This window comes from Nyctereutes procyonoides, unplaced genomic scaffold (genome assembly GCF_905146905.1).
Source record: "Nyctereutes procyonoides isolate TBG_1078 unplaced genomic scaffold, NYPRO_anot_genome, whole genome shotgun sequence".
In the NCBI taxonomy this organism is placed as follows: Eukaryota; Metazoa; Chordata; class Mammalia; order Carnivora; family Canidae; genus Nyctereutes; species Nyctereutes procyonoides.
The window spans coordinates 35,809,803-35,837,166 of NW_026575126.1; the positions used below are offsets into that span (position 1 = coordinate 35,809,803).

The 27,364-nt window shown below is 41.4% G+C and overlaps 1 protein-coding gene across 2 annotated transcripts in view; it reads left to right on the forward strand.

Annotated features, from left to right (window-relative positions):
* AHCYL1 (adenosylhomocysteinase like 1) overlaps positions 1-26,163 on the forward strand; it is a 39,273-nt gene extending 13,110 nt beyond the window's left edge. Inside the window, exons 2-17 of one of the 2 annotated variants that reach the window (XM_055340309.1) lie at positions 11,127-11,238; positions 13,694-13,837; positions 14,840-14,940; positions 15,366-15,468; positions 17,247-17,341; positions 17,916-18,022; positions 18,848-18,964; positions 19,195-19,258; positions 20,059-20,147; positions 20,510-20,580; positions 20,937-21,031; positions 21,120-21,218; positions 21,632-21,700; positions 22,325-22,403; positions 23,545-23,665; positions 24,165-26,163. In XM_055340309.1, the coding sequence (XP_055196284.1) occupies positions 11,127-11,238; positions 13,694-13,837; positions 14,840-14,940; positions 15,366-15,468; positions 17,247-17,341; positions 17,916-18,022; positions 18,848-18,964; positions 19,195-19,258; positions 20,059-20,147; positions 20,510-20,580; positions 20,937-21,031; positions 21,120-21,218; positions 21,632-21,700; positions 22,325-22,403; positions 23,545-23,665; positions 24,165-24,171 (1,473 nt within the window). In that variant the 3' untranslated portion in view covers positions 24,172-26,163. Of the gene's footprint in view, positions 1-11,126; positions 11,239-13,693; positions 13,838-14,839; positions 14,941-15,365; positions 15,469-17,246; positions 17,342-17,915; positions 18,023-18,847; positions 18,965-19,194; positions 19,259-20,058; positions 20,148-20,509; positions 20,581-20,936; positions 21,032-21,119; positions 21,219-21,631; positions 21,701-22,324; positions 22,404-23,544; positions 23,670-24,164 lie in introns of those variants that run through there. The other variant, XM_055340310.1, reaches the window with a different exon arrangement.
* The last annotated feature ends 1,201 nt before the right edge of the window (positions 26,164-27,364 follow it).

Sequence of the window (27,364 nt, forward strand, 5' to 3'; positions counted from 1 at the left end):
CCTACCCTTCAAAGATAATAAATTGGCAACTTTAAAATATTACATTTCTTTTCATCATTTCACTTCTCCTAAAATCAAAGTAGATTTTGGAAAAAAGAATTATTTTTCTTCCCTAGAGCCTCACCAGGTGTTCATCTGGAAGCGGAGAAAGCTTCAGTGCAATTGGAGAGTATTCTGTAACTGTCTTCTTGAAAATAAAGGGGAGAGCTACTGTTTCCTCTAGCCTATTCCAAAAGAAGGGTAATAGTACTACTTGTAGGGATTATTTTTCTCCCTTGTATTTTCCTTTAAAAAAAAACAAAACTCCGTATTGTTAGCAAATTTTGCCTTCAGCAAGTCACTTAATCCTCACTTCTGTTTCTTTCCTCGGAGCAGAGTAAATCCTGCACTCAAAAGATTATAAAATTTTTTGAAAATACATATCCTCAGTAAGGAAATCATATCTTCAGGCCACTTATGTTGAAGCAGATTGCTTAAACTAGAATATCATAGAAATCTAGGCATTCAGAACCTTGGTTTTTACAGTACCAGTAAGTGTAGATTTCAAATTTATAATCAGCTTTAAGTAAAAGTCCTGATGTAATGCTGGCAGGTGTTTTCCCTTGTTTGGACACCAGAACCTAAAAATAGTTTGAAAAATACTGAGATCAGTGATGTCTGGCATTGTTATTTATTGATAAAATTGCTGAATAACTCTTCCTATACCAAATTTGATTTTGACTTTTGGTTTTCAGTACAATGTAAAAGCAAGAGATCTTTATCCTTGTGCATCTATCCACTTTACTTGTTAGAAAATGTTCGGAAAGTTATAGGTCAGGAAAACCGCATTTTTGTATTCTTGTCTGGGAAATAGAGTGAGGGGATTGTACTGTATTCCCTCTGGAGCAATAGGTAGTTTGGGTATTTTGGTTTTTTGTTTTGTTTTGAGTGTGAGAAAGCACATGGGTGAGGGGAGGAAGTGAGAGAATCTTAAGCAGGCTCTGTGCTCAGCGCAGAATGAATGCAAAGCTTGATCTCAAGACCCAGAGATCATGACCAGAACCAAAATCAAGAGTTGGGCACTTAACCAACTGAACCACCCAGGCACCCAGGTAGTTTTTATTTTTAAATAGCCCCAAAGGCATTGCAGCCAATAATTCCTTTCAACCAGCTTCTTTCTTTTACAGGCTATCTAAGGTCATGATTTCATACTGAGACTCATCTAAAATTGAACATAAACATCTCAAGTTAGAAAGTCAGGAAGAGATGGCAAATACTACCTCTCTAGAATGAAAAATACAGTTATGTTTTTTATGTGATTGTCAGATTCTTGTCCTTGTATTATGTCTCTAGTCTCCTGGAAGTTTAATATTTTGGGTTTTGTTAAAAGCTGTGGAAACTAAAGCTACCTGCAGCTGATCTTTTTTTTTTTCTTGCAGCTGATCTTTAAAGTGATTTTACCTTGTTTTTTTAAAATTGAAACTATTCCACCTATCTACAGAGTGGATTCTGAAAGATCCCATTGACCTACCTACATTTGGTTACAATACCTGTTACTACATAGTTACTGTTTAGTATTAGGTCTTTAAAGTCAATTTTTAAAAATTTAATATTGAGTTTTGATGTCTTTTTCCTCCCTGGAGCCCATACTTTATGGGAAGCAGTGGATGGTAACTAAAAAACATATACAGTTTCTGTCTTAGTAAACTTTGTTGGGTGTTAGCCTAGGGTTTAGAAAGCACACCTAGCTAAACTCAGAGCTGCATGTAGTTCTTTTGCCATAAACTATTTGGCAAGGATTTTCATGTCTTTGACCTCCCAATTGGATATAGGCTTCCCAAATGCTGCTCTAACAAGTGGGATTCACTCAAGCAAATACTTGCATAGAGGGTTTGAATTTGTAAAATGTAAATTGGCTTTCAACTTCATTTTTAAGCTAAACTTCCAGATCACAGCGAGGATTGTTTTTATACATCTCCAATCTTGTTCCTTCTTGGCAGGCTAAGAAATGATACAGATGGCATTTACTCAATCTGTGTGGCCACCTTCCAAAATGTCAGAAACTCCCATCTTCCTTCTAGACCTGTCCATTGATCCATTGCTTGTTTTCGCTGTTTTTTTTTCCTTAGAAATTCATTTGATGAATATAGGTTTACCTATTTATAAGCATTTGACAGATTTTCATCTTAAAGAACATCCCAGCCTACCTTGTAGTGAGGTTTGCTGGTTTGATTTCTTGTGAGCTTTATTTAAAGTCAAGATTAGCTTAGAGAGGCTGCGAATTAAGGCTAATGACTTTTTATTAAAAGCATAATAAGGTGAACAGTAGTAACCTGGCTCAGTCTTTCCCAGAATTTAAGAATTACTGATTCTTATACTCTGAACCAATACAAAGTAATTCCTAAGGCGGGGTGGGGTGGAGTGTGCAGATTATTTTAGCATTCTACCTTTTGAGTAAGAAAAGGAAAATAAGAGTATAAAGAAAAAAACACAATGCAAGTATATACTTGCTTTTTTCCTACCTTCAGAAATAAATATAAACCAGACACCGACGATAATAGGGAGAGCAGGGGGTTAGAAATGGCAGTGAGACTTCTCTGAATATACCTTTAAAACTTCTGAGATGTGTGTTTCATATATCAAAAAATTAAAGAGAAAAAAAGGAAACCTTAAAATCGCTTGTTATCAGAAACATAGGAACCTAAACTAACTACATTTGGAATTGATTAATCACCCAGAAAACAATACTTCAGCTACAAATCCTTTGTGAGAGATTTTTCAAAAAGAACTTCAGTGAAATATTGACACCTCACTATGTAGAGTATTGTTAGTATTACTCTTAAAATTTTGAAGTTGTTGTAGCGGTATTATAGAATAAAACAAGTGTATCATTGCTGTTAGAGACCAAGATTTGTCAACTTAGGAGAAAAGAAATACAAATAGGAAAATTAAAAGTTTAGAAAAAAGTAATGGTAAATTTGAAATGGAAATATCAAAATAAACTGAGTAAACAAAAAGATTTCTCTATTCCCTGAAAGAACTTAATAGCACTGACACCTCTAATAACAATTAGCACATTTTGTACTCAGATGTTATTTTCTAAATAACATTCCTCACTAAAAGAAATCAGAGCTCCTTGGAGAAATGGCTGATTCTAGGTCTGAAGCAGAGAAAAAATTAGGTGAGCCTGGTGTATCTTCTTATGCCAGAAAGGAAGGAAGTGCTAAAACAGAAGAGTCAGCTTGAAGGAGACTCCTGCTGGCCCAGTTTGGGACAATTGGAGCATTCAGTGTACCCATTGTGTAACAGATTGAATAAATAAAAATATGAATGACGAGTAAAGAAAAAAGTGAGAGGGAAAAGAAAAGCTTTTCTTTACAAAAGTAATGCTAGCTAATATAAGCAGAAAGAATGATAGGTTAAAAAAAAAAAAAAACATGGTTCTGTAACACTCTCCCCCCAATATAATTGGTTCAGGCAAGGATTATGAACAGATGGTAAAGTCACTAGGGAACAGGATATTCACAGGCTGACAAATATCACCCTGCAATTTAACCTTTACTTGCAAAGGAGAAAATAGAGTCTCACTTTAACCCAAGGCTCAGCCTAGTGTCACTAATCGTGGAACAACCAGATATTACATGCCATCTAATACGATGCAAAGTAAAGTATACAATGTTATCTATGCAATATTCTTGCCAAAATTTTAATCTTTCTGATCAAACCTCAAAACTGAACTTCCAATTTACGGGAAAGAACTAATCTAAAAAATCAAGAATATGGGAGATTCTGCGAGGCAACTCACCTGGACTCTTCCAGGAAATGTCAGTATCAGGGGGCGGGGGGGGGGGGCAGGATAAGGGAGGGAGAACTGTTCTAGATTACCAGACACTGAAGGAACCTACCAACCAAATGCATTTAGTGAACCTTGATTCCATCCTGGGTTGGAAGAGTTGGGGAGTCATTTGGGTCTATAACTATGCAAGACATTCTTTTTTTAAATTGCACAAGTATGAAAAAAAATAAAATAAAATAAATTGCACAAGTATGATTAACATGGTGTTATGTTTCAGGTGTACAATGTAATGATTCAACTATTCTGCACATTACTCAGTGCTTGATGAATGATTAATCTCCTTTTTTTTCCCATCCTCTCCAATCACCATCTCTCCTCTGGCAGCTACCAGTTTGTTCTCTATACTGAAAAGTGAACCTTTTGTGTGTCTCTTTTTTTGTTTGTTTTTATAATTCCACATGCAAATGAAATTATATGGTATTTGTCTTTCTCCGACTTATTTCACTTAGCATAATACCCTCTGGTTGCTGCAGATGGCAAGATTTCATTCTTTGTTATGGCCACATAATCCATCCTGCACATACCACATCTTCATCAAAGGTATTCTGGAGGTACTTGGAGAAGTTTGAATACAACTTAAATGATACAGGGTTATCAATATTCTTAGAAGTATGAGAAGATTATTGTAGTTCTGTAAGAGAATATCCTTATTCTTAGATGATTCATTCTGAAGAATTTATTGGTGAGTTTTCATGTTGGCAATGTTTTTTTCTTTTTTGGCAGGACCACTTGAAAATACGCATATGTATGTATATACAGAGGAAGAAACCTAATGTGGAAAATGGAAGGATTCAGTGTAGTTAGAGGGTGTTCATTATACTATTCTTTTAAGGTGTTTACATGTAGAAAATGAAAGTAAAGTTGGGGAAATGGGACAGTGGGGGACAGAGTAAGTTGGAAGGGAACTTTGGTTTGTCATTAAAGTCATGGGTATGTTCCAGGAATCTTGATTTCTTCAGGCACCTGTACAAAAATTAATCAATTAATTAAATAACCTAGGATTGATGATAATTGAATGGTAGGAGAAAAAGAATGACCAGCGTATTTTCATGTATTATTGGTGACAGACTGAAGAAGAGAGAAGTATGGACAGGCCACGCAGTTGGACAGGCAGATAGCTAAATAGACTTTGAAATATAACTGGGAATGTGTGTCTGTTAAAATTACAGTTTTCAAAAGATTAGGAAGCCCCTCCCTGTCCTACTTGTTGCCACTTTTTAACCTCTTGATTTTACCTCTAGTTGGCAGTTGGAGGGCCAGAGCACTCAGGAGCTAATAGCCAGTGAGGTATATTGTCTCATATGAAGAGTGGGGGCTGGGGGAGTATCTGATAGGAGTGAAACCGCTCTTTAGCAGAGGTTTTCAAGCTTTATGTTCCTTCCTCACCAGTTAAGTGTTAGCCCTGGTGTTGCCTCACCCCTTCCTCCCACCAGCATTGATGAAAGATCAAGTTAAGTCCCATTTTTGAAAGGAGCGTTTTGGGATCCCTGGGTGGCGCAGCGGTTTGGCGCCTGCCTTTGGCCCAGGGCGCGATCCTGGAGACCCGGGATCGAATCCCATATCGGGCTCCCGGTGCATGGAGCCTGCTTCTCCCTCTGCCTGTGTCTCTGCCTCTCTCTCTCTCTCTCTCTCTCTCTGTGACTATCATAAAATAAAAAAAATAAAAAATAAATTGAAAGGAGCGTTTCTTCTGGAAGTGGATTCTAGCAGTGTGTGTGTGCACGCGCACGCACATGTCATCCTGTTACCCTTGAGACACAGAGATGGCTGGAGTGGAGGAGGGAGATGTATGCTGTGATTAGTCAGCCGTCCCCCTCCCCCCCCCCAGAAGCTCAGGCCCCATCTGGGGAAACTGAGAATTTAAGAAACTTGAGACAGAGAAGGAGGACAGGGAGCAGCCAAGACCTGCTGAGTCTCAGAAGACTAGTTTGTGCACTAGGGAATGGAAGCAGTGACTGAAGGAGACTGTGGATTCGACTCTGGCCTGAGATTGATTCCCTTGAGATAAATTATTTTCTGGTGGTGTACCTGAGCAACGTGTTGGGAAGAGGATATCCTTCTTTGGGAAATTTCTTTTATCTAACTGAAGGTCTGAAAGATGCGCAGACTTACATAGTTCTTGTACCAAAAAGTTGGTGTTCATTGATCACTATTTTTTTGGATTCATCTGAAATGAAATCAGACTGATAAGTGGTAAGTATCAAGGAAAGGTCTTGGGCTGATTTAGTTTAGGGTGACAGCCACACCCTCTTCCTTTCCTCTGAGAAGAGAGCAGAGGAGAGTCGAATCTGTCGAAAAAGGAATATATTAGCCAGAAGATGTGAAAGAGGGATTAGAAAAGATGTAGGAATCCTGGAAGGTGTTGTAACATATTGCTTAGTAATTGACCTTGTTAAAATCTCTGATAGTCACCTTGTGCTCAGTTGCTAAGTATTAAGCTAAGAAGTACGCTGACCATTTCAAAACAGAAAAATCTGCACATACAGTATGCTAGAGGAGACAATGGGACAGATTATATAAATTTGGGAATATCTCAGAAAATCAGTCGTGTACCAGAAGAGGGGATACTGGCCCTTTAGATACTCCTCAGCAGTTAAGACAGACCAATCCCTCTACTCATTTCTAAGATATGCTTTAATGATTTGTTTTCCTAATAATTGCTGTTTACCTTTGAGTCTAGTCCTTCACCCTTAGGAGGAAACCTTTCTGAAGAAATTAAAAGCTGCTAGATAGGTATGTGAAATCACAGGTCTGTAAATTGTCTAGCCCAACCTCTGATTTTTGGAGGCCTAAGCTAAACAGTACCCAGATAAGACTGTTAAGATCTGTATCTTAACATCTATATCTTCCTTAAAAAGCAGTAAAATTCTTTGGCAACCATTTGTGTTGTTATTACCCTGTCATCAGTCTAAATCTACAGATTGTAAGGGTCCATGTTTCCTTTCATAGTTCTTTCCTGGGATAGTGCTGGGTGCTTAGGTGGTGCCTCCCAAATGTGTTGACTAAAAGAGTATAATAGTCCATGAATATTATCCTGATCACCATCCCTTGGCCATAATGTCATAATGGCATTCTGATGGCTTTCGACTCTCTTGGATTCTGGGGCTAGACAGCAAAATTGGGTGAGACCTGGGAAGAAGTGTGGCTAAGCTACTTAACATCTGGGTAGATAGAACATGTGTTTGTGGAAGTAAACTTTTCAGCTTCTAATGGTAAAAAATGTCAGTTGGGATAAATTGAACCGGTAACATATAACAGTTTTCCTTCCCTGGAGGTTCATAACTGTTTTGGATTGCCTGTGATCCCTTTTTCTGGATAAATTATCTACAGAAATTCTTTCAGCTCACTTTGTCACCAGACTTAACAATGAGGTGGTGGGTGCACCATATCCCACGTTGTTTCTTTGGCAAAGCTTCTCTTTATCATTTTCAGTGTCACATGGAAGACAGTCAACCATTATACCCACTGAGCCCTTTGAAGAGGTGCTCTAAAATAGCACATTAAATTGGCCTGATATTTAATTGAGTTTTTAAGACACAGCAAGTAGGCTTCTGTATTTGGATGTGCTATTTGGAGAATGGGTCAATCTGACCTTCTAACCTTTCTCAGATGTAATACTAGTTCAAGAATGAAAAGCACTGGCATGCCTTGTTGTGGGTAAGGCTGGTTTATGGGGAGGGGGGTGAGTATTCAAACACAAAATAGTTCTTTAACATAGGACTTTTTGAAAACATCGAACTATCTTATCTCTTTTTCTCTCCCCCTTTTTCCCATCCTACATCATATTTAGAACTAGCCTTCCTTACAGATATAGAGCTTTGAAGAAACACTGAAGTACACCAATTGAGATTTAATTATGATTGGAAGAAATGACCACAGGAAGTAATGTAAACAGAACAGCATTGCAGCCATCTTTGGGTTTTGTTTTTACCTAAATGATCATATTTGCATAAATGCAGTGAATCCATCCCAATTTAGAGGGCTGTTACTGAGATCTGGTTTCACTGAGGGAAATCTTGTGATAATTGCTTTTGGCAACAGTGTCTTTGTTTATAACATGCAGGTGAACAGCACTTCAGGAGGTACTTTAAAAAGGAAGGCAGATCTGCTGGCTGTAAAGACAGTCATGGAGGGGCGCCAGGGTGGTTCAGTCAGTTAAGCATCTGCATTTGGCTCAAGTCAGGGTCTCAGGGTCCTGGGATCAAACTCGAATCAGGTTCCCTGCTCAGTGAGGCATCTGCCTTGCCCTCATCCTCTGTCCCTCCTCCCTGCTTGTGTGTTCTCTCTCAAATAAATAAAATTTTAAAAAATGAAACATGCAGGCATGGAGTAAGCAGGCCTAGTGGAAACTGGCAGAGCAGCTGCATTCCACCCCAGCAGTTGTAATATAGGTTCTCTTCAGGGGATCCCTGGGTTCCAGCAGTTTAGCGCCTGCCTTTGGCCCAGGGCGTGATCCTGGAGTCCTGGGATCAAGTCCCGCGTCGGGCTCCCGGCATGAAGCCTGCTTCTCCCTCCTGTGTCTCTGCCCCCCCCCCCTCTCTCTCTCTCTCTCTCTCTCTCTCTCTCTCTCTCATAAATAAATAAATCTTTAATATATATATTTTTTAACCTATATATTTATATATGTTCTCTTCATGCAAGTTGGGAGAAAAGACAAGGTCATCATGAATCTTTGTATAGCTGGACCACCCTATTTATATTTATAAGCAGTGAAACTATCCAAGAGCTGTGAGAAAAGACAGCTACCCATCCATGCATGGCTTGAGTTAACATTCTGCCCACTTCAAATATGGACCAAATTCATTATTTGAGAGATGGGGCACTGCACTGATTAGTAAGCTGCTTGCAACACAGTCTAATATTTTTAGATGGGAAAGATTTTGCTAAGCTTTAGGCTACTGGTGAGCTGCATTAATACAAGGCGGGATTATGACTATTAAATCAGTTCTTAGGTGGCTGAAGAAACATTTCTGTCCTGCCACAGCTATCTCTCTCTCTCTCCTTTTATTTAAGGAACTGCAAATGTTACTGCATTTCCCTTCCCCACCCCTGCCACCACCAGGTAGGTGGTGTCTGGGAATATGCCCAGAGCCTTTTGAAAAAAGATGAACAGGGGAGGGAATCATCACAGTCAAGAGAGAAGACTAGCTTCCGACTAGACTGCCCATGCCAGGAACAAGGAGGCTGATGGAGGAAGGGCTGTCTCTAGAGAGTGGTAAAAGGCATGGATGGTCTCTTGACTATTTTTTCTGGCACCAAAAGAACTACATATTGGGTTGAAAGTCATTACCTTGGTCCTGGATTAATCTCTTCAGTAAAACTAGCTTTGCTGACTGTAGAAGTCATGTGAACATGCAGTGGGAAATCCTGTCCAGAAGGGCAGATACTGACATGGAGCCACTTCAGGAGTGGGGTTTTTTATTTTGTTTCTTGTTTGTTTGTTCTAGGTTATTTGAGAGTACTTAGGGAAAGAGGCAGAGGGAGAGAGAAACTTAATAAAGAGGCTCCTTGCTGAGCTCAGAGCCTGACACAGAGCTCGATCTCATAACCCTGAGATCAGGACCTGAGCCAAAACCAAGAGTCCGGTGCCTAACTGACTGAGCCACCTAGGCACCCCTCAAGTGTGGGGTTTGTTTGTTTTTCTGAAAGTCACTGTGCTTTTGGCATTTCAACTATTTAAGTTTCAGCCCTAAACTTTAAAAATTGCTTAGAAGATATAAAGATACCTGTTAATCAAGTTATGGTGTCATGTATGTTTAGACTGAGTCCCTTTTACTTATTTTTCTGTGTTTCACATTTAAGCCTGATTCTTACATGGCTGGCAGTTGCTACCCTAGCTGGAGGGTACATATGACAGAGGTGGGGGCTGTTCTGCAGCTATGACAAATGGGTAGTTTACTGTTCCTGGCTTCAGAGTGGCTATAACCATGTTGCTAGCATTCTGGGGAGAAGATTTTAATCTGTAATAGCTTTTACACTTCCCAGAGATATCTGCTAAAGACTTAGCTTAATGGATTCTTCATGGGAACCTTTTCAGATTTAGTGAGTGGATTCTTCATGGGAACCTTTTCAGATTTAGTGAGATTGTGAGGAGAATGAATCTCCATTCATAGTCTCAAACTGTTCTGTTTTTCAGGAGGCTGAAGTGTATTTTAAAGAAAGGGTTTTTCAGAGTTTAAAGAGTTCAAGAGGAAGATTTAAACCATTTAATGGAAGAAAGTGTTTTCATATACTTTAGAAGCATCCCTTAATTTGACTTGACTATAAATTATATTATTTGTGGGCAGCCCCGGTGATGCAGCGGTTTGGCGCCGCCTGCAGCCTGGGGTGTGATCCTGGAGACCCAGGATCGAGTCCCACATCGGGCTCCCTGCGTGGAGCCTGCTTCTCCCTCTGTCTGTGTCTCTGCCCCTCTCTCTCTGTGTCTATGAATGAATAAATAAAATCTTAAAAATTTTTTTTTAAAATTATATTATTTGTAAGGTATTTACCATTTATTAAAGCCAATTTTCCAATTTTCCTTCAAACAGTTACCTAGTTCTGGTGTGTTTCATTGAAAGAAGTTTGTAATGCAGAGTTTACCAAGTCATTTATTTTCTCCTTCCTTCAAATTAATCCTAATTAGTTGGATTTTACTGTGGAGTGCATATACTTTTTAAAATTTTGCTTTCTTTACTATATTCCAGTATTTTACTGAATGTAGAAAGTTCTGGGCATACTGTACTGGCTTTGTAAAGTATAGGTGTGATTGGGCTCTTGACTTGGCATCACCATCAAGTGCCCATCACCATCTCAAGACAGCTCCATGGTTTTTCAAACAACAAGACAGTTGCTAATTTCAGGATAAGAATGCACTGCAGATAATATTCTGAAAAAAAGAAAAAAGCAAAAGCTCTATGAGTGTTTAAAATGCCTGTTTTTTGGTAGTGTTGGGAGGAAGGGCGAAGAGTTTAATGTGTCAAGGTTGTAAGAGGAAAGAACTTTATGGAATGTGAGAAGAAATATTTGTGAGATTTGGACAGATGCTGAAAGAAATTGAGTCTAAAGCACCACGCCCCAACAAATACACACACACATATAAATTCTGCATCAGAAAGAGACAGTAATTGGCATTTGGGGAGGAGTCAGCCAGGAGCCTCTGCCCACCCTCATTCTGGTAGGAGAGTTGCTAGGTTAATAGGAGCCATACAATAATATTGGGTTTTAGGGAAAGAAATGTATGGCCTTCAAAAATGGAACATTTCATAGAATTCTTGTTGTAAGTTTTCAACTGTTTGTCTTCTTCTTACAGCAAATCCAATTTGCTGATGACATGCAGGAGTTCACCAAATTCCCCACCAAGACAGGCCGGAGATCTTTGTCTCGCTCCATCTCCCAGTCCTCCACTGACAGCTACAGTTCAGGTAGGTACAAACTTCGAGTCCACTCTGATCTCTCTTCCCAGTTCCAAAGCCTTAAGCTAGTTCTTTACCCACTGCTCTTTACTTATCTAGAATCTGAAAGTTCCTCCTATCAGGACTTCTCATCTTTCTGCTGAACGCTGATAATTAGCATTTGGGCAGTTGGACATGTCCCCAACCAGGCTTGTAGCTGAGGAGGCTTTTGTCATCTGAGGACTCTCTTCCCCTGGCTGTCTCTGTGTGTGGTCTGTGGGCAGTACCTGTTTGGTAGTATTGGGCCAGTTCCCATTCCCACGTTTCTCCGCCCACATCACAAATGGAGAAAATCAATTCTATCTTGGCTGACAGAACTGGCCTTGAAAAAGAGGTGTACTTTGGAAGCATAATTTCTCACTTTGTTGTTTAAGATATACACCACCACATATCCTTTTCTTTCTTGGCTCCAAGACTGTTTAAGTGGTGACAATAAGAAGGAATATTTTGGCTCCTTTTATTCACTAGGTCATCCTTTATGTTGAAGTGTCCTCTTCTGTTCACCTCTGGAGTAGGAAAGCTTCAACTACTATAATGTGACTCCAGCTTGGTTTCTTTTTAGCTCTCCTCTCCTATCTTAACATAGGCTTTTTTTTTTTTTTTAAGATTTTATTTATTTATTCATGAGAGACACAGAGAAAGACAGAGGGAGAAGCAGGCTCCATGCAGGGAGCCCGATGTGGGACTTGATCCCGGGACTCCGGGATCAGGCCCTGGGCTGAAGGCAGACGTTCAACCGCTGAGCCACCCAGACATCCTCTTTTTTTTTTTTTTTTTTTTTTTAATTTTGCCCTTCTCAACTTCAAAGTGAGTACTACTAGAAAGTTAATGTGGAAAAAAGAATGTAGAATTTAGGATTTGAGTACTAGAGGAATAGACACTGGAAGATCCATAGGGGCCACTGATCTAACCTCCCCCTCATTGTTCAAGTGAGGAAACATTTTTAAGAGATTAAGAGGCTTGCCCAAGGTCCTAGATTGCTGTTAGTTTTAGCAGAGATTTGCTGTCTCAGTGAGTGGCTTTGCCAGAATACTGTTTGTACAGTGTTATTAACATTAAGGACTGGGCTTGAGGTAAAAGGAATGTAAAAACAACAAGTAAATGCATTTTAAAAAAAAGTGTCCTTTGCTCTGTGCCACTGATAACCCAGGGTAGATAAGATAGGCAAATAAGAGTAAATGGTGGTCTACAGGGTTAAGTATTGAAATAAATGAATATCCAGAGTCCCTGTGGGCATGTGTGCAAGAAAAGGTTCCCAAATATATTGGCTGTCATAAATGTGTCATGGAGTGACAGATACCAGAGTGGGGGTGATAAGCAGGCTGACTATAGCTAAAAGTGAATTGTGAAAAGCTGTTATAAGAGGAAGAAGGAAGGAGTGAGGGAAGAAAGCTTTAGTGAAGTCCTCAAATATTTTGATGTCTGTGTATTAACAGGAGCCTATCAGAGCTTTTTTAAAAAAGCTTTGTTATCTAGTTAAATTGTCCCCATGGGAAAGAAACCTTGGAGAGTATTTGTGTTGGCTCTTAGTGTGAGGAAGACAGCCAGGGAGACCTGATGCACGGGCAGAGACAGATCAAGAAATACTTGTCGATTCAGAGAGGAAGGAAGTGATTTGAGAGTCTCAGGGACTGATGATTATACGTCCTCCTTCATATGTCTAAAAGGACATTTTCAGCCTTTATGTGAAGCTGCTTTTTTTACAGTTGAACATATTGAGTGATCTCAGGACTGGCAGAGCCAGAGCTACTCACCCACCTTTTGATTCGTTTCTTTCCATCTCTATTCCTTCAGCACAACCTTGTGTAAAATCCCTTGCAAGATTCTCTTAGCACTGTCGTCCATATTAGTGGTTCTCAGAGTGTGTGGTCTTCAGAACAGCAGCATCAACAGCACCTGGAGACTTGTTAGAAATGCTAATTTTGGGGTCCCACCTGAGACCTACTGAGTGGGACTCTGGCGGTGGGGCCTGGCTATTTGCATTTTAACAGACCTTCCACATGATTCTGATGAATGTTTTAAATGCTTAAGTTTGAGAACAGGTATTCTCCAGAAATGGTGTTCCTTCCATGCCCTAAAGTATTCTTCCATTTTTGCCATGTCTGGTTCCAGTCCAGGTTGGGACCAAGCACCCTTGTTACCTGGGATCCCTCGAGGCAGTGCAAGAGTGGGATCAGTAGCTTCCCATTACAGGCACTAATGGCACAGCATCATCAGGGTGGATGAAGGGGCCCCAACACTGAAAGATCCACAACAATTTCATTCATCTGTTAGACTCTGACGTAGTAGAGCTGAGCGTGATGTAAAAGGCAGCTCCAATTCTGAGTTTGCTTAACTTAAATGAGAGTCCTTTGGGGGAGGGCGGTTTGTGGAGTTGGGGCCATTGAGGTTTTTCTATCCTTGTTTCTTTCTCTCCTGGCTCTAGCTGCATCATACACAGATAGCTCTGATGATGAGGTTTCCCCCCGAGAGAAACAGCAAACCAACTCCAAGGGCAGCAGCAATTTCTGTGTGAAGAACATCAAGCAGGCAGAATTTGGACGCCGGGAGATTGAGATTGCAGAGCAAGGTAAAGAAAGGGAGAGGGTGGGGGCCAGAATCAACCCACTTGCTAGTCATCAGGATCCACAGACAACTTCACACTTGAAAGCTAACTTGAAAGTCACCTTGGACAATTCAGTATTCTAGACTCTTCTATGAGCAGATCTCTGTGTGTGCAGGTCGAGCCTCAGGGTACTTGTTCTTGGTCTCCTTGCTTCCTGTTCTCTGCACGTAGTGATTACACAAAATAGTTTCTGTTTTCCTCCCCCATGACACCATATTCAGAGAGCTCCTTATAGAGTTAGCGAGTCCCGGACCACTATGGGGTGGTTAGTTCTGCAGGATCCTACCATAGCTGCCAACCTCAGGGACCCACATTTCCCAGAAGCAGAAAATGTAGGAGGGTTTTCAGCTAAGGATGTGGTGACCTAGGGTCTCACTGGTCTTTGGTCCCAAGCACCCTCTGCTGGAGCAAGAGTAAAAGTGACTGGCGGTTAAATCTTGGTTTCCCCACCCTCTCTACTCCAAACAAGGTCTCTTTACTCTTGTGGCTTTCACACTGAAGGCATGCTCTGTACTGGGAGGAAGTACAGAAACCAAACAGACCAGCACAATGGGGTTAGGCAGCAAGTGCTCTTCTGCTGAGGGTGAAGTCTTCCTTCCTGGTTTGATGATTATATATAGGAGACCATTAGCCAATGCCATAACCACTTCCCTCTCCTCCCAAGTGAATGATGAGACTTCCCCTCCATTTTGACGAGATTTGAGAATTTACTTCATTCTCCATTCAGTCCTCTGTATAGAAAGCTAAAACGGTGGAGGAAGCAAGAAATTTCCAAGCGGTTGGATGGCAACTCCCCAACTGTCTGTCTGCTGTTGAAGCTGCCAGTCATCATGGAAATTTGCTTAGAGTTTTTCATCCGAATCTTGTGATATCTCTACAGATGCAGACCACCCCTAGATGTTGCTGGGGCAGGAATTGATAATATTGCTAGTGCAGACCTAGCTCAAATCCTCTGTTCTTTCACAGACATGTCTGCTCTGATTTCACTCAGGAAACGTGCTCAGGGGGAGAAGCCCTTGGCTGGTGCTAAAATAGTGGGCTGTACACACATCACAGCCCAGACAGCGGTGAGTTTGTGGGGAGGAAAAAGAGGGACTTCTGATGAGGGGGAAGAAAGAAACTTTTTTTTACTTGCTTTTCCTTCCCTAGCTATCCAATTTCCAAATGCTTAAGACTATTATGTGGGACCCCCTGTTACCCAGTAATGGGGTTTTCTACTCTGTGTGCACAGGTATAACCTATGTTTAACAAACTTGACTCAGGGAAATCTAGATCTGCAAAAATGTGATTGACTATCATGAAAATGTTCAGACTTTAGGACACATCTGTTAGGTAAAGTTAGATACCAGTATTCTATTTCACTGGCCCCACATTGTGACTTCCGGCGCACCACTGGTTGCTACAGAGTTGCTGGGTCTTATCCTCTTACATGCCGTGCCCTTCTGTCTGGTCCTCCTCTTTCTCACCCTGTCTTCCTCTGTTATCTACATAGGTGTTGATTGAGACACTCTGTGCCCTGGGGGCTCAGTGCCGCTGGTCTGCTTGCAACATCTACTCTACTCAGAATGAAGTGGCTGCGGCACTGGCTGAGGCTGGTAAGTTTAGCTTGTTTTCACCAACTCTGCCTCAGAATAATTATCTAAGTAGATTATTTTTTTTAATATTTTATTTATTTATTCATGAGAGACACACACACAGAGAGAGAGAGAGAGGCAAAGACACAGGCAGAGGGAGAAGCAGGCTCCACGCAGGGAGCCTGATGCGGGACTCGATCCTGGGACTCCAAGATCATGCTCTGGGCTGAAGGCAGGCACTAAACCGCTGAGCCACCCAGGGATCCCCTAAGTAGATTATATACATACCAAAATTGTCTTCGGGGATCCCTGGGTGGCTCAGCAGTTGAGCGTCTGCCTTCAGTCCAGGGTGTGATCCTGGAGTCCTGGGATCGAGTCCCACGTCGGGCTCCCTTCATGGGGCCTGCTTCTCCCTCTGCCTATGTGTCTGCCTCTCTCTGTGTCTCTCATGAATGAATAAATAAAAATTTCTAAAAAAAAAAAAATTGTCTTCATGGTTATATGTACGTCTAGGGGCTATAAAACCTAGAGGGTAATAAGAATATCACCAGGAAGAAAATGGGTAATAAACTGAAGGTCCATATCCCTGATGAAATATACGGCCATTAAGAATGACCTTTGAAAAGAATCTTAATTACGTGGGAGATGCTAATTCTAATGGTTAAGTGAACAAGGAAGAGTATCAGACTATATGAGGTACATGAGTTCAGCTGGTCTTTTTTTCACCAAAGGCTCATCATTTTTGAGGGACCACAAGTAAGAAGTGCCTTCTGTATTAGCAGTTTGGTTAGATAAGGTGGTGGTCAATACTGCACTGAAAATATATGGACCACATGTAAGTTCAGTTTAGCTTACAATTTTTATTGTAAAAATGTTCAGAAGAAAATCACCATGAAGTTTCTTTAAGGACTTATCATCTCCCTGGGATCCTCAGAGAGCAACTGTATAACTTTTACTTTTCTTGTTGTTCTTTTCTGGTGCTCATTGCAGAAAATGTAGGGATTTTCAAAATAATAATAATCCTACACAGGAATAATATTTTTTTTAAGATTTTATTTATTTATTTATGAAAGACACAGAGAGAGAGGCAGGGACCCAGGCAGAGGGAGAAGCAGGCTCCTCACAGGGAGTTGGATGCGGGACTTGATCCTGGACCCCGGGATCACGACCTGAGCTGAAGGCAGATACTTAACCACTGAGCCACCCAGGGATCCCCACAGGGATAATATTTGATGCATTTTTCCTTTTTTCTATTCATGTTTTACAGAGATGAGATAAATCTCTGTATACTTTTATAACATTTTCAGAAGTAGTTTTCCATTTCACTGAAAACTTCTTGAAAGCATCATTTATAATAATCATATGGCCACGTGATTTTACTTCACCGTTTTACTCATGTTGAACATTTAGGTTTCAAGATTCTTACTAATTAATATAAATAATGTTCTAATGAGCAACTTTATTTTAATTCCCATTTCCTTTTATCTCCTTAGGTTAGAGTTCCAAGTATAAAATTGGCCAAAGAGGGCAGCCCGGGTGGCTCAGTGGTTTAGCACCGCCTTCAGCCCAGGGCCTGATCCTGGAGACCCAGGATCGAGTCCCACGTCGGGCTCCCTGCATGGAGCCTGCTTCTCCCTCTGCCTGTGTTCCCGCCTCTTTCTCTCTCTCTCTCTCTCTCATGAATAAATAAAATCTTAAAAAAAAAAATTGGCCAAAGAGAATCACATTTTAAGGTTCCAAAAATGTCTTAAATTTGTTACTGATTGGAGAAATCAGCTGATTTGTTTCCATCCCTACAGGAGTTGCAGTGTTTGCTTGGAAGGGCGAGTCTGAAGATGACTTCTGGTGGTGTATTGACCGCTGTGTGAACATGGATGGTTGGCAAGCTAACATGGTAATGATGTATATTCATCCTACAATTTGACCATAGATTTGTTTCCTTTTTTCCCTCAAAGCATGGTTCCCTAAATATGTTTTGGTTGTGTTCTAATACACTTAACTTTGTTGCCAAAGTGTTGAACTTGATACCTATTCAGAATGGGTCTGAATACTGAATGGAAAGGTGGGGGAAGGGTAAGACGAAAGTGAACAGGTTGGCTCAAACACAGCAGAGTGAAATAGAAGTAATGTGGTTCCTCTTTGCAGTGGAATTCTGGTTTCTTTCCTTCCTGCCCCAGCTCTCCTTTTGCATTCCACAGAGCCATAGATTACAAGACTCTAGACTAAAACGAGTCTGTGATTAGCCTAATACTCTTCACTATAGCCAAGAACAAACTTAGGAATCCTTTTAACCATTCTACACCAACAAATTTGACTGTGTTTCCATTGTCTAAACCTGCTCTAAGGAGATCTGAGGAGTGCTCTTCCAAAACATACAGGGCTCTCTTATTAGTACAGAAAGTGGGTTCAAAGTTCCCCCCAGCTCTAGCAGCCTGAATGCCCATAGAAGTCTTCTGGCTGTTCTATAGATCCTGGATGATGGGGGAGACTTAACCCACTGGGTTTATAAGAAGTATCCAAACGTGTTTAAGAAGATCCGAGGCATTGTGGAAGAGAGCGTGACTGGTGTTCACAGGTAACAGATTCTGGAGTAGCTGCCCTTGGGTCCTTGCCTCAGCAAACTCTCCTGGTCTCCATTAGGCCCGAGGGCTGTGTTTCAGACTTATAACTAAATGGGAGGATCTTCATTAGATAAAACTCCATTTTTACTTCTGAAGAATCCAGGAGATCCTAAAAGGAAGTGACCTCAGGCTCTAGTTCACACATTTTTCTTTCCCACTTATTCCACTGTGAGTCTCAACCAGTGTTGGGAGGTGTAGGGAATGGATATATCTGGAAAAGCTGTATTCAATATGTATTATAATTTTATATTTGAAATACGAAAAAAATCCTATTGTAAAACTATACTTATACCCACTACAAAAAGTAAAATTTGGCAAAATATTCTTGGCTTGTTGGAAAACCTCAAAGATATCTCTCCGAAAAAGTGTTTCTCAGTTGGGGGTACATTGCACATGCTTGCACACGCACACATAGGGAACCAAAGCAGAGTCACTGATAATCTTTGTTTATCAGAAGTAGGCATGTTTTTGTTTAATTGAGAAAATGCTGGTCTAAGGAAATACTTCCCCTTTTATGGAAGAGAAGTGAATTTCTTCAGTTGAAAGGGTTTTTGTTTTTTTTTCCCTTCCAAGAAAAAGGGCAGGGGCAAAAGGGGAGAGAAAATGAAAAGAGGTGAGGGATGACAAGGAAATGCTCTTCTTTACTAATATCCTTGGGCAGTAAATACAGCTTGGGAGGGCAGCATGGCACTCGAAGAGAATTAGGCAGATTTTGTCATGTATTATGTTTTACCAGCTAACTTTGGTTTGTTTGTTTTTGTGGCTTCTTCTCCCTTTAGGCTGTATCAGCTCTCCAAAGCTGGGAAGCTCTGTGTTCCGGCCATGAATGTTAATGACTCTGTTACCAAACAGAAGTTTGATAACTTGTACTGCTGCCGAGAGTCCATTTTGGATGGGTAGGTTGAAATGTAGAGATATTCAAACTTAGAGGGGACAGGTTTGGGTTGGGTTGCAGTGTTAGTCTGATACCACTCTTGTCCCGTGGTCTTCCTTTGGCATTAAAGGTTTGTTAGAGGGGTCCATTTCATTCTATGCCTGGGGTATTGCCTCACCCTTTTACTTTTGTGCAAAGGGACTGTGTTTGGGCTAATAATGTTTAAGTTGAGCCCTTATCTGTTTTCCACAGCCTGAAGAGGACCACAGATGTGATGTTTGGTGGGAAACAAGTGGTGGTGTGTGGCTATGGTGAGGTAAATAGTTGGGCCTCAGTGTGTCTTTTCATAGACTTACTAGAAATGTTGAGTGAAGGAGATTTTTGCCATCAGTGTGGTCACTGATATGGGGTTAAAATATACTTTGAGATAGTTACTGCAATAGCAAAAGTGCTTTCTTTATTCAGACTTATCAATACAGACATATAGATCAACTGAATTTTCAGATCTCGCCACACTGTTTTATGGATTGGCATGTTGGCGTCATCCGTCCCTCCCCCCATGATAAGTTACCTTTTATGAGACTTACTTTAAGTGAATATGTAGCATTTTAGCTGCACAAGTGACCTGGTATTGGAGTGAAGGGTGGGATGCGAAAGTGGTATATAGATGATTCTGTCTAAACTAGAGTAGGTAAAGGAGATTTTATTGTCATCCATGACCCATGGAGTCTCTTGAGCTACTGGGCTATCCTGAGTTAGATGCATCTCAAAGGAGAGTTAATCAGGTTTTTCTGGAATAAGCTATGAGAGGTTACAATTGCTCTTCCTTGGTCTTACTTTCCTAATGGTAACACTTATTTTATCTCCAGATTTCTTTTACTATCCCAACCCCCGCCCTTGATATAAAATATGAATGTCCGCTAAATCCCCTTTCTAAGGGTCGCAGCATAACCTGGATCTGTTTATGCTCTGCTTGGATTGGAGCATCCCTGCCAGGGCTCACTAGATGATTGGTGATTTCGGGGAGGTTAATTCCCACCTCCCAAAGGGCCTACCTGCCCCAGTACCCATGCCTTAATGGACCTGACACCCCTACTTCTTTCTTATGCCATGCAGGTAGGAAAGGGCTGCTGTGCTGCTCTCAAGGCCCTTGGAGCAATTGTCTACATCACAGAAATCGACCCAATCTGTGCTCTGCAGGCTTGGTAAGAACAGAGTGGTAATACCATTAGATTCATCCCTGGTACTTTGTTGTTTCTGAGAGTTATTGATTATATTAACCATTCCTTGCAGAAATCTCTCAAAGGAAGAGAAAACTAGGAGGATGGCTCTGTTCCCTCCATTTTAACCCCAGGGCACTCCTAGAGCTTCCTGGCATTTTCCCTTCCTGAACAGAATCTCAGGGAATATGAAGAGGCCAGTGTGAAGTTTAGCACAGCTTGTCACTTAGCCTTGTGAGGTGCACTGGACCTGACTTCAGAAGGGAATTTAGCAGTCTCATTTTGTGACCAGCTTCTATCCCACTGCCTCCTTGCTTTGCTCATCGTGTTCCTTCCTTTTCTTCCAGCATGGATGGGTTCAGGGTTGTAAAGCTAAATGAAGTCATCCGGCAAGTTGATGTCGTAATAACTTGCACGGGTAAGTATCAGTGCTTTAGTGTATGTGGCCACTCTGAGGCCAAATCTTGAATGTGGTCTGCCTTTCACATAAAGTAGGTGAGACCTGGGCTCAGTGTAAAAGTCTCAGAACCAGAATAAGCTTTCAGAACCTTAACATGTTTTCCAGACCTAAGAGCCTTTTTCCCTGATGGCTATTTATACTGTTTAATCCTCAAACCAAATTACTGAGTCTACAGAGCTGTCATACAGTGTACACTTTCTTACAAAGATACATGCCCTTGAATGCAGCAGACTTCTTTCCCGTGCTCTCACTGGAAGCCAGTTGGTACCTTTGTTACCCAGCATCTTTCTTTGGCTACTCTCCTTTACTCTTAGGAAATAAGAATGTAGTGACACGGGAGCATTTGGACCGCATGAAAAACAGTTGTATCGTATGCAATATGGGCCACTCTAACACGGAAATCGATGTGGTAAGGTTTCTCTCATTCATTTACTGCAAGGGCTCTTCTCCCTCTCTTCCATTATGACCACAAGTCAACTGTGCTGTCTTCCTTTCAGACCAGCCTGCGCACTCCAGAGCTGACATGGGAGCGAGTACGTTCTCAGGTGGACCACGTCATCTGGCCAGATGGCAAACGCGTCGTCCTCCTGGCAGAGGTACACACGCAGGAGGGCTTTGGCAGTGCAGCACCAGCAGTATAATTAGATCCATGGCAGAGTCAGGGAAATGGGGAAAAAAGTATTAGGCCCCTGTCTCCCTCAACTCTGTCTTTGGATAGTGATATTTCTTAAATGTTTTGGTCCTTAAAATAGAACCACTCAAGAGGAAAAAAAAAAAAAAACAAACTACCTTTTGCCATGTGACATACTGTTTCCTGACCACAGCGGATTCTTCAGCCTTTCATACTCAGATGGACTTATAGAAAAATAAGATAAAACCTAGAGTTCCAATCTGGAACTGTAATTCTTTCTCTACCAACTGACTGCTGTCCTGCATTTGCTTAACTTGTATGACACTGGAATCTGAGAGGGAGAACACAACTCATCCCAGGCCTCTCTTACCTTTTCAGGGTCGTCTGCTCAATCTGAGCTGCTCCACAGTTCCCACCTTTGTCCTGTCCATCACAGCTACAACACAGGTACGTGACCCAATGCCTTCTTCTCCCACCCTGAGATTAATGGAACTGGGCCTGGGTCACAGTTCAATGAGTGTGTGCCCTGCTATGTTCTTTTCAACCTGTTTCAGGTCACAGGTGGTCAAGATAGGCTTGCTTTTTTTTTTTTTTTTTAAGTTTTATTTATTTATTCACGAAAGACAGAGAGGCAGAAACATTGGCAGAGGGAGAAGCAGGCTCCCTGTGGGGAGCCAGATGCGGGACTCAATCCCAGGACCCCAGGATCATGCCCTGAGCCGAAGGAAGACACTCAACCATTGAGCCACCCAGGTGCCCCACAATGGGCTTTCTCGAGTATAGAAGAGTCATCAGGCAGGCAATCAGTGTTTGTGTCCTTTTGAGATGGCTATGTTAGTTGAGAATGTAGTGTTGCAGTTTAGTTGTATTTAGTCTGTTTTATTAGGAACCAAACAAAAACAGCAGATCCTCTTCCGATGCATGGTGGTGTTTATTGCAGGGCAAGTCCTGGGTAGTACTACCATGGTATATCACTGTAGTACTTACCCCAAGACCCTGTTATATCTAGTTTTATTTTCATATCCCTAAGAAGTGTTTTTGTGTCTTCTGACCCTCTTTTTCCCAATCTAGGCTTTGGCACTGATAGAACTCTATAATGCACCTGAGGGACGATACAAACAAGATGTATACCTGCTTCCTAAGAAAATGGGTGAGTGAGAAACAGTAGGAACCTGTATTGATTTCCCAGACTTTTGCATGGTTTAGTAAAATGATTATCATTGAAATTATTGGATTTAGAGTCAGAGTTCTAATCCACATCCTAGCATTTCATGGTTTCTGAACCTCAGGACAAGCTCTAATCTCCATGAGCTTCAGTTTCTTGAGCTTCAGTTTCTTTATCAATAAAATAAGAATGATATTTATATACACTGCAAAATTATAGTAAGAATTACAGCTAATGAGTAAAAGTGCTTACCACAATGGTTTAGGGTAGGTGCTCTTATTCTAAGTAGCCTCATGGAGTTCAGCAAACTTCCCACTACCAGTGACTACAGCCTGCAACCAAGATGAAAGAAACAGAAACAAATCTTGGTTTTATCATCCATCCTCTGTAAATATGCAACCTCCTGATACTCCGGGAGACAGCTGTGTTGTGTTCATGTGGCATAATACATCATCTCTGATTCTTTCCCTTCTTGAATAGTGGCACCCACCTCCCATCTATGATTGGTCAGCCCCGACCCCTTAATTAATTAGCGGAAAGACTTCTCCCTCTCATCTCCTCCAGTGGCTTTCCTCATATTTTTTTTCCTTTAATTCATATTTATAAAAGTAAAGCCTGGGAAGTTTATCTATGGAAGAGTAATAAATTTGCACCAGCTGCCTTAGAAATCCATGATCCTAAGATTTGAGGCCTTTATGGATGTTATTCTAAATAAATCTTAATTTGACACAGAGGTATTTTGAACTGCTGGTATCTATTTTGTTTCGTAGTTTGATTGTAATTCAGTTAAGGAAGTTGTTGCAGGAAGGTGAGAGTATTACATAGCATGTTTGCCTTGGGTAAAGCCAAAAACTTTGCCAGAGAAGGATGAGGAGGTAAGAGTCTACCCCATTTTGTCATGCTGACAAATGGCTTTCTTAAATGCATTCTGGATGTACAGAGAAAAATTCCTGCCAGAAAGGCAACTTTGAGGGTTCTTTAAGCAAATACTTTGAGTTACAGATACTTTCAGAGTTACTCTATTCCTGTCCTCTTCAAAGAGCTTCGGATGAAAACAGGAGGAGGTTATGCCCTGGGAGGTAGATTACAGTAAGAGTCTGCTCCCCTGCCACTGTGTTCTTCCTAGATGAGTACGTTGCCAGCTTGCACCTGCCATCATTTGATGCCCACCTGACAGAGCTGACAGATGACCAAGCAAAGTATCTGGGACTCAACAAAAATGGGCCATTCAAACCCAATTATTACAGGTAACTTGGGGAAAACAAGTGAGAAGCTCTTTTACCTGATATTAAACCAGGCATGCTAGCCAGCTTTCATGAGTGCTCTGGCTGATTTTGAAGATTATGAGAACTCTGCTCCAGACTAACAAGGTAGGCAGAGAAGTTGTAGTAGATGTTAGAGGAGTAAGGGTTTTCTAGAATTCTGAAGCTTGGGCCTCACCTCCAGAGATTGTAATACAGTTGGTCTAGCATGGGGCCTGGTGTTATTTTTTTAAAAGCTCCCTAGATTAATGTATAGTCAGGGTTGAAAGCCACTGGCTTATATTATCAGGGAGCAGGAAATGAAACCAGAGATGGCATTGTCAGAACCCCTTTGGAAGCACAGGGAAGAAGAATCCATGGGGAATGGCTGTAGGGATCCCCAGCCGGGACCAGGGAGGGACCCTGGGGAGTGTCCTCTCTTTCTGATTTTTCCCTTGGCTCTCTCATGAGCCAAGTGCTAACCAACCAGTCTCTTTCTTTACAGATACTAATGGACCATATTACCAAGGACCAGTCCACATGAACCACACGACTCTTAAATCTTTTTTAAGATAACTTTTATTTTCTTCTTATTCCTTTCCTGTTGATTTTTTTTCTATAATAATTTCATTTTTGTTTTTTTCATCTCATTGTCCCAAGTTCTGCAGACCACACAGGAACTTGCTTCATGGCTCTTTAGATGAAACTGAGGTTCAAGGTTCCTCACTCTAGTCACTAAAGAAGGATTTTACTCTCCTGGCCCGGAAAGGTGATTCTTTCTTTCCCATTTCTGGAGACTTTAGTCTTAATTGGGTACCCTATTAAGAGGAAGTGCTAAGGTACCTTCTATGTTGAACAATCTGCAATGTCTAAATTGCCTTAAAAGAGCCCATTTCTTAGCTGCTGAAATCAGTGCTCTTTCACTTCATCAGAGGAGCAGGGATGGTACCCACCAGCCAGGTAGGTTAGATGTTAGGTGACGCACGTTCATTTCCCCAGGTGTTCCAAGGCCTGTTTCCTGTGTGAAGGTGGTGTGTCTGGTTCAGAGATGAGTACTGTTCAGATCCAGTTGGTCCACTTGGATTTAGTACAGCCCTTCCTCCACCCCCACCAGACCTTCTCGTTTTTCAGGTCTTTAACCAGACTGCAGTCTATTAAGTTGAATTTTGTCCCCTAGCATCAATTTCCATCATACAAAAAAAGAAAAAAAAAGTAAGAAAAATGTTTAGCGTTAACACTGAGGAACTGCTTGGGCGATTAGTTGTTCACCAGTTTCTCCTTTGAACCTTCGGAGCTGAGCGTGCAGAGTTGAGTCTGCAGAATGCTGGCCTCCATCTCTGCGAAGTCCCTCTGTCTCTAGCCCGTAGTCTTAGAGCATCAGTGAACTGGGGCCCCATACAGCTTGTGCTGAAGGCGAATTTCTTGAGCCATCGCTCAGCCTGAAACGCTGAGCTCTATCTTTAGGATTTATCCTTTAAGAGTAAATTTCTGGTCAGCTGTGCTTCTGCAACCTAAAATATTTAAAAGGAGGTAGATGTGGATGGGAGAAGGATAAATTGGGCCAGGGTGAGGGAAACGTAGTTCCGTGTAACTGGTCTGGGACTTGAGGCCCCTGCATTACGTTAGTGTTGCAGAAGTGGTGATCGACGCATGTCACAAAAAGTTTATGAACCAAGATCTTAAAGAGCTGTTTGTGCACAGAGAGGGTAATCAGTGTGTCCTGGCTCATGCTCAGAAAGAATCCCTCAAGAGGCCCTCAGAGATTGGAGAGGTGTATTCCCATGCCATGCACCCGGCTTACCAGCATCTCTGCATGGTCCGATGAGCTTTATGCTCATGAGCTTTATGTAATTATCCAGGATTCGAAACCTTCAACTTGTTCTAGCTGATGATCCTTCCAAGTTGGGTCAGGCATTAGTGCTAGGTACGAGCAATGTTCATTTCTCTGTTGCCATTGATCAGAGACAGACATTAAAAACAGTCATATAAGAAAGGAAAGCTTTCACTGCAGCCTTCTAGCAGAGTTTTGCCAAAACGTTTTTCCTTTTCCTCTCCTGGTTCTCCGCTACCCAGGCCCTTCCCACTCCCTTTCAGTGTGACCATGCTTTCTTCTCTGTAGATGTTAATGGCCCAAGCCCTTTTCCCCAGGGCATTGAACCAGCCAATCAGAACACCCCATCCTTGAGGGGCAGTAACCTGGCCAATAGTGGTATCCATCACATCAGCTCTGCTGGAGGCGAGGGGCCTAGGTCCTGCTGCCCTGTGGCCTGCCCCCTGCTCCCAATCTTTTATTGTGTCTATAGGAATAATAGGTAAGGGCTCCATCTCTGTCAAGCCATGTAACAAAGGACACTGTGGGAAAATCTCTGGCATCAGAGGGAGCGTGTGGAGAGCAACTCGGGAGGAACAAGTTTATTTTGTATTGAATGATTTTTAATGAATGCAATATTAATCCTTGCAGATGAGCAATAATCATTAAAGTCAATTAAAATGATAAGACCTTATTGGAATTGTGTGTCATTCTTGTTTAGACTTGTCATTAGAACTTCTTTTCTGGGGTGGGATGGGTCAGAGGCCAGTCAGCAGTCTCTAACAGAGATTAGCTGAGGACCTAATATGGAGAGGAGCAAGCTGGATGCAAAGTTCTTTGGGAATATCTTAAGTTGTGTTTGCCTGCTCTGTGCCGAAGCACTTGCATTTGAAACTCCTTCAAGAGTCAAATCTGCAAGGTGCCTGACTGGCTTGGTCGGTGGAGCATGCAATTCTTGATCTCGGGGTTGTGAGTTTGAGCCCTGTGTTGGATGTGGCGAGGGCTTAATAATAAAATCTCAAAAAAAAAGAAATGTTCAAATTTCAGGGCTCCTCACTTGCATCGCCCCCCTTCTAGACTTATACCTAATTCTTTTCCTTAAAAAATGTCTTTAGGGCGTCTGGTTGGCTCAGTTAAGTGGCTGACTCTTGGTTTCAGCTCAGGTCATGATCTCAGGGTCATGAGATCGAGCCCTGTTGTCGGGCTCCATGTTTAGCTGGAAGTCTGCTTGGAACTAACTCTCCCTCTGCCCCTGCCCCTCTCCCCTGCTTACTTGTTCTCTCTCTCTCTAATCTTTTCTTTAAAAAAAGAATGTTTCCAAAATTAGGAAAGCTTTAGCCCATCTCACACCTTTATCCAACTTTGGAGTTGTGTCTATGTCTTCTGATGTAACAATGTACCTATTAATACTCAAAAGTATTTTAAATTGGTCCCAGACAATGTTGACGGTGTCTATGCAGACTGGTAAAATGAGTATTTTTAATTCTGGGAGGCTTTATCCATGCACATAAATCCAAATTTAAGATAAACTTCAAATTGCCTAATTAGAGATTTAAACTTTTAACTACCCTGTGAGTCTCTTTGGTAACTTTTGAGATTATAAAAAGTTGCCTATTATGGTGGGAAAATATCTTGAAGTTAAATATTTGAATACAAAGTATTTAAATGAACTGTTGACCTTGTAGTTTCATAAAATTATTCCTCGTTGTTTTTTGTTTTGTTTTGTTTGTGCCAAGGTCTGTTTTAGATACTTGAGACATATATCAGTGAGAATCCGATTTCTTCCTTTGTGAAGTTTACATAAAATTCCAACAAGTCTCAGATTCCTCTTCCTCTTTTTCCTTTACCCACAATTCTGCAATTCAGTAGAGAGAGCAAGCTAGGCATCCACATGG